Raw genomic sequence first — 7,500 nt, 5'->3', positions numbered from 1 at the left:
GGCACAAGACTTCGTGGCCGACGCGTCCTTCACCTTGGCATATTGATCTCCCTCCCTCCCCTTCCCTATCCCTCCTTCTCTCTCTCTTCTCTCTTCTCTCCCCCCCCCCTCTCTCTCTCCCTCTTTTTTTCTTTCTTTCTTTCTTTCTTTCTTTCTTTCTTTCTTTCTTTCTTTCTTTCTTTCTTTCTTTCTTTCTCTCTTTCATTCCCTCTCCTACTACTCAATCACTCTCTATCCCACACGCTCTTTCTGATTGCTCTGTCTGATTCATCTCTCTGTGCATAATAACACTTAGTATTTGTAACATTCTGTACAGTTCAGTCAACCGACAATCCAAACACAAGGAAGTAAAGAAGAAGCCGAGAAGGGGAAGAAATTTATGAAGGCAAAGAGAGACGGAGATAGACGGTGGCAGTGGTAGTAACAGAAAGAAATAAGAAAAAATAATAGAGCAGTCTGGAGAGAAAGGAATGCGCTGCGCCTATAGTCTGGAGCGCCCTCCCAGGTCCTCCTTCATTAGCGGGACCAAGAAGCGGGAGAAACGCCCCGCGCCCTCTCTCGCGCGGGATTTCTCTTGAATGGCAAATGACGCGGGACTTTTCCCTGCAGCTCCCTCTCTCCCTCTGGATCAAAAGGCGGACGTATGAATGGCGAAGGACAAAAAAGACGCCAGCCCTTGTCCGCGTGCCCTCGCCATTACGGTCCGGCCTCGGAAGTGTTCTGAGTGTGCCGTCTCGAGGAGCAGCACGACCGAGTACGTCTTGGCGCGCCTGAGGGGAGAACTGGGGGAGGAGAGTGTGGGGACGCCGTCTCAACCACTCAAGATTTACAGGTCTGTCACTGTACAAATCAAGAGACTTTGATGGCGAGAGCAATTATCCCAACGACCAGAAAGAAGAAAAAACGTGTAATCATGTCTACTGAATCTGAGTACAAACGGAACCCTCATTAGCACAGCCAGAAGGGCTAATTCTGCTCCTTCGCGCCTCGTATCAGTGTGGAGTGGTGCGACGTCGATAGCTAATCAGCAGTCGACAGGTCCTCTTGGCCGACGACGCCCCATATATCACACCCTCACCAACACAATACCTACCACGATCTGAAGACACGCCCACTCCATTCCAAAGCTCATTGCTCTTGGTTCGTTCACACATTGTCTCTCTTCCCTTTCCGTCCGTTCCAAATGATCTGTTACACGCTTCATTTCACACTCGCACCATCACACATGAAAAGGTCATTTGCGCATTTAAATATGCCTTTAATTTATGATGGAACGTGCAACATATCAATAATAAAATTCATATAAGGTAAACATATTGGGCACATATATCTTGAAGACACTTCAAATGACTTTATGCACAGGTATGGCAACCAAAAGTGTAAAACATGAAAATAAATATAAATATGTAAATCACCATGCAGTACATGCTCCCTGATGGGTGAGCGACCAATGTAAACAAATCAAAGTATATCAACATACAATGTGTACATTACAGCTACAGTCATGTGCAATGTGGTACGCAAGATGCCTAGCGAGCCACCGTAAGAAAATAGTGCCGTGCGAGTGCCACCAAACTGCCACCACCTCAGCCCACGCCGCTTACGCCCGAAGGATCATACTGGCCAATTTTTAGTTTCTTATTATACACGCATTTAAATTCACACTCACTCACTCAATGTGTGTGTGTGTGTTACCTATAGCCTGGCGCCCGTGGGTGCATCCTGAGTACCAACAGGTGGTGGCGAGGAGGCGGCGGGCGAGGGGGTGGCTGAGGTGGCCCCAGCGGGTGTAGGGAGGAAAAGGGGAGAAAGTGGTGTGGCCACTTACCCTTCTTGGCCGGGCTCTTCTTGCTGGCGGCGGATGAGTTTTGCTGTTGGTCCTGCTGTTGTTGCTGCTGCTGGCCGGAGTGGCCGTTGGCGGAGGGAGCACCGCCCCCCGCCCCGCCACTGCTGTCTCGACCATCACCACCTCCACCTGCAAAGGAACGACATCGTAAGTATCAAGTCGTCACTGTCGACACCTACATGAAAAATACAAGTAAAAAATCGGGAGTTTCATTCAATACATTTCATTCGCAATTATTTCTTCTTCCAATGCGCTTCCTTTCCATGAACCCCTTCATCAGGATAATGAAACTGCAATATCGCCGTCTTTTTATGATCCTCCTCTTCCGAGCACCGAGTAGAGCGGTGCCTCGCGCCCATTCACACAGCCTTCCCCAGTGCAACAACAATCAAACAAGGACTGAGAGTCACTTTGCTCCCGCTCTTTCTCGCCCCTTCCTCCGCCGCTGACGGGGCTCCCGCCCATCGCTCATGGCGGCGAGACGACCTTCGATACATGCATCCCCCCTGCGTGACCAAGGGCGGACTTGAAGATCCAATACAGCGCTCGAGCGACGTCTGTCAGTGCGACTTTTGTTGACGCTCGCTTTGTTATTTCCGCTCCCCTGTGTCCAATTTCCTCACTTCGTCTCATGGCATCGTTACGGTTCCCCGACCGCACGCGCTTCGCCTCTTGCGCCCTCGCGTGTCCTTCGGGCCCGACCTCCCGCTTGTATGCTTGGAGACGAAGGAGGGACCAAAAAAAAAAAAAAAATCTAAAAGGGGAAGAAAGGGGGCAAGGAGGCACTGGGGAAGAGGAGACCAAGCGAGAGGAGAGGAAGGAAGGAAGGAGACTAGTCGAGACGAGACGAGGCGAGGAGATAAGAGGAGAGGAGAGGAAAGGAAAGGAGAGATGTGATGATATAAGAGGAGAGATGAGGAAAAGAGAGGAGAGAAGGACGGGAAGAGAGCGGGAGAAGAAAGGATATTGGGAAGGGGAGAGCGGCGCAAAAGAGAGAAGAGGAAAGTGGAGGAGAGAAGGAGAGGCGGCGGTAGGGAAGCATCGACAGTCCTTTTGACCCTTGATATTAAGAGGAGAGGAGAGGCTTTGGGAGGGCGTTTACGGGCGGCCCCGCTCCTCGTCGTTCCATCCCCCAGCTCGCGCGTCCACTGACTCCCAGTGGCATCACTCACACGCGCTGGACTATCAATTGGCGATAAAAACATTCCCTTTAACGGACGAGTGTCGGGCTGGTATGCTGCACTAATTCCGGGTGGAGGGAGTCCCCGGGAGTAATCTACACGGCCGAGCACAGCGCCCATAATTCTCCATCCAGCCGCCCGCCGCCTCTTCCAATCGACGCTGATGGGCGGAAACGAGAGATTTCGTGGTACCTTTGATTACCAGTCTTGACTTGCCAACAACGCAACTTGGCCTGGCACTACTCCGCGAAGCCTAGTATACGGCATGGCCTCCCCAACAGCCCAATTCAAAGCAATCAAGAGCTGCCACTCAGAATCCAAGCCAGTCCGTATTGAACTCCCTAGCCTAGTCCGGGCCCAATCCTACACACCCTCCATCTCTCCCCCCCCCCCCCCCTCCCTTCTTCCCAGAGGATGTCTCACTGCGCCCCGTTCTCCTCGGCTGCCTCCATCACCACACTCCTTGCTCCATTATGCCACGGCGTCCGCGTAGGCTTAGGAGCGACGGCTGAGTGCCACACGAAACGCGAGTACACACACTAAAGAAAGGACGTCATCACCACAGCTGGAATCATGCCATGTTCGTCAGTGGCTGACAAATCAATGTATTAAAGCTGCTGGTACACAAAAGACAGGGCTTTGATAGAAGTTATTTGAGGGGTTTTGACGCTTGGTAACATGATTAACGTCATTCTTTGGGTTATTTGTCTCTGAGAAAAAGAATCTGCGGTGGAACCCAATCACTAGATAAACTCATTTACTCACACTCAAGAATGTCTTCTCTTCTCTCTTCCACGCAAACACTCTTGAACCGAAAAGAGTGCAAGGAATTAAAAACAACACAATAGCCTGAAGGTTCTCCTTCCATTAAAGCAAGTTCGCAGTTGGACACCGGCACTAACGGCTGAAACTTTTTCATTAATACCGAAAAAAAGGTCCACCGACAATCGAGATCCTTAACATGACGTCGACACTGAAACAGTATGAAAAAATAAACAAATTAATAAAAATATTAATTTGAAAAATAGCTGAATACTTTGAGTCCGCGGACGAATGAGGGAACAAGAGAACTCTTATGCAAGCAGTATCATCCCCATTGGATCTTCTTACAATCAATCAGAAAGTATCGTATAAGCCCCCCCCCCCCAACCGCGTCTCTCGACCACATCGAAGGGTTTCAGCCTCGCCAGAAGCCAGCGCTCCCTCTTGGAAGGCCTTCTTCATCTTCCGTTTCGCCTCAAGACCCGCGAGAAACACGGAGTCCTCTTCGCTTTAATCTCCGAAATGAGACATCCCCGCCAGAGTTCTTTCGCTCGCTGTTTGCCCGGAGATCAATTTTTATCCCTCGGGCATCAGAGTCCTGCAGGGAGGAAAGAAAAAAATGATTTCCCATTTTATAGTCCGGTGCAATATCCCGACGACGTGATAAACATGGCGAAAACGACACGCCCCCTGCATCAAGACTCCGGTTTTACTTCCCATGCAGTTAATAATATAACACTAATACTTAAATACACACACACACACACACACACACACACACACACACACACACACACACACACACACACACACACACACACACACAACTAATAAAATGATCCAAGGCTCGTCCGTCAGCAATCAAACACTGTCCTACTGACACTTGGTTCTCAAGGCCAGTCCACCTCAACGGAGGGGGGGTGGGGGTGGGGCGGAGGAGAGGGAAGAGGTTAGAGTCGGGGGGTGGGGCGAAGTCGAATTTCACCCACAGCGTGATATAGGGCAGGGCTACCGCGGGATTGGAAGGCGACCTGATACTCGTTCAATAAAATCAAGGAGCAAAATCCCTTCCCTCAGTTCTGCGCCGCTCTCTCCTAAGGAAGTCAGGGTTCAGCGCCCGGCTTTTGGCGCTGTCTCTTGCACACGCGGCCCAGTACAACCGCCGCAGTGGGGGAGGGGGAGGGGGAGGGGTCAGCATAACTCGCGCGGGGCTGAGTGTTTCCCTTTAAATGTGAGAGACGACGTGGCCTTTCCCTTCCCCCCTCCTTCCTTCCTTCCCTCCCTCCCTCTTTAGGCGGCGATTTCTCCAAATACTAAACTCGAAGGAGGAAAGAACGATGGCAGGTTACCGGCGATGGACACGAGAGACCGCTGGTGAGTCCCTTTCACCCGGTAGCTGATAGATATTCATTTTTTTAGAAGGAAACAAATTCACTTGGTGTTTATCTCAGTCAGTTACAGACGAAACAAATTCAGGTGCGATGTCTACATTCGTAAAGACCTTTACACAGCTATATTACTTGGCCGAATAAAGTAAATGCCATACCTCTTGGCCTCCCTAACCACGTTCTTACTCAGCAGCGTCCACCGACATCGGGCGATGGATAAAGCTACAAATCCCCGCCGCTAATTGTTTCTCCGCTCTGACACAATGGGCACCAAAGGCGAGAAATGCGAGTGCGATACAGTGCTGACAGTAATTACCTGGCTGGCCCGAGTCTGTCAGCAGGTAACTAGAATGAATTTGACCAAAATCCATCGCGTCGGCGCGAGCCCTGACCCGTTTAATAAGGAGGCCCGCGTGCAAGTCTCAGTTCGACACTTTGACGAAGTATTTTCCTGAGAGTGAACTTGTCAGCGGTGAATTTAATCCAATCTTATTATAGCTAAGTTCTCCCTCAGGACATCCGAGTATTAAAAAATGCGAATTTCCAATTAATTGCAAATGCTTCAGTCCCAGATGTTTGCAATACAGCCCCCCGACCTGATCGTAAACTGTTATTAGATTTTTATTTTTACAGAAATCAATCTAGTTGAGAGATACGCCATGATGTCGCATCGGGTTGAGCATTCAAGCTCGAATTTGATGGAATCGAGCGTCTTGCCTGTGGCTCGGCTATCGGCGTCTCCAGAGCACGGCAGTGGGAGGCCCGTTGCTAAAACACCGACTTCGGCGCTGAGCAATTAGGAGGGAAAAGTCTCGATCCTTTCGTAGGACGAGCACCTATCCATGTGAGCGAGCGGGTTATAAGAGCCGGTGTCGAAGGAGCGAAGGACTTTTCTCGACTTTTGGCCGAACGTACATTACACAGACACAATAAAACTCGACTCGCGACCCTACTCAACTCCAATCCTACACCAAAAAAAAAAGAGCAGCGAATGAAATCAAGAAAACAAGTCCATCGACAACGTCAACACGGCAACGAGTGGTGATCACTTTGCCGGAAGCGGCGCATAAGGCCGTTCCCCGCGGCAGAACCCCCTGCCTCCTGCCCGGCGAGATCGTCCGGGAAAATATGATTATGAGGTCAGGGATCCAGTCCAGAGTACGCCGAAGGGAAGCCATCGCGGAGGGATTGGCCAGGTGGGGCTCGAGGAACCTCCCTTCGTACACAAACACGCACAAGGACACTAGGCCAGCGGTGGGAGGGAGACAGGAGGGTAAAAATAGGGGGGGGGGGGGGGAGAGAGAATCACAGAGGAGAGAGAGAGGAGGGATGAGGGAGAGGGAGGGTGAGAGTAAAAGAGGAGAGGGAGAGGGAGAGGGAGGGAGGGAGGGAGAGAGGGAGGAGGGGAGGGAGGGAGAGAGAGAGAGAGAGAGAGAGAGAGAGAGAGAGAGAGAGAGAGAGAGAGAGAGAGAGGAGAGAGGAGAGAGAGAGGAGAGAGGGGGAGAGAGGGAGGGAGGGAGGGAGGAGGAGGGAGGGAGGGAGGGAGGGAAAGGGGGGGGGAGAGGGAGGGAGGGAGGGAGGGAGGGGGAGGGAGAGAGAGAGGGAGAGAGATAGAGAGAGGGAGGGAGGGAGAGAGAGAGAGAGGGAGAGAGAGAATAAGAGGGAGAGAGAGAGAGAGAGAGAGAGAGAGAGAGAGAGAGGGAGAGAGGGAGAGAGGGAGAGAGGGAGAGGGATAGGGAGGGAGAGAGGGAGAGAGATTGTTTAAAGGGCAATAAACAGCCCGAGCAGAACTCTGGCAACGTCACGAGGCGTGAGAGTCGGGTGGGAGTGACAGCCGAGGCATGAGTGACTCTTGAGCCTTAATGCTTCACCCTCGGCACTGGGTCGCGCCGACATTTCTTCCGTGGACACAGCGAAGGAAGGAGGAAAGAGAGGAGAGGGAAAATTGGCTCCGGACTGGGCCCCGAAGCGAGGTCAGTCGCAGGGGATATCGCCCACTTCCATAACACCCGAGAAGAAATGTTACAGTGGTGAATAATCGGTAAATAAATGAGAGAGAAAAGGAGAGGAGGGAGGGAGGGAGGGAGGGAGAGAGAGAGAGAGGAAGGGGTTGAGAGAGAGAGAGAAAAAAAAAAGAACAAAACGTTTAAACCAGAAACGCCATCGATTGCTTAGAAGAGAAAGTGCCGTGCCATAAACATTAATTTTAAAAGCCGACATGAAATATACCGAGGAAAGGACTTTGGGGCCTGTATTAACAGGACAAGACATTCCAGTCAGGCCACCATGCTGGCAGGTCCTGAGAGTGACAAGGACCTCTTCC

The 7,500-nt window shown here is 51.3% G+C and overlaps 1 protein-coding gene across 29 annotated transcripts in view; it reads right to left on the bottom strand.

The window, feature by feature from the left end:
* The window catches only part of LOC122261387 (uncharacterized), a 121,421-nt gene that overhangs the window by 35,698 nt on the left and 78,223 nt on the right, over positions 1-7,500 (bottom strand). For all 29 annotated transcript variants that reach the window (XM_086542361.1, XM_086542363.1, XM_086542366.1 and 26 more), the window contains exon 2: positions 1,829-1,975. In XM_086542361.1, coding sequence (XP_086398487.1) covers positions 1,829-1,975 — 147 coding nt within the window. The remainder of the gene's footprint in view (positions 1-1,828; positions 1,976-7,500) is intronic.

Source organism: Penaeus japonicus, unplaced genomic scaffold (assembly GCF_977035675.1).
Source record: "Penaeus japonicus unplaced genomic scaffold, GWHDUDI00000001_assembly GWHDUDI00000012, whole genome shotgun sequence".
Lineage (NCBI taxonomy): Eukaryota > Metazoa > Arthropoda > Malacostraca > Decapoda > Penaeidae > Penaeus > Penaeus japonicus.
This window is presented reverse-complemented; position numbering and strand designations above follow the sequence as displayed.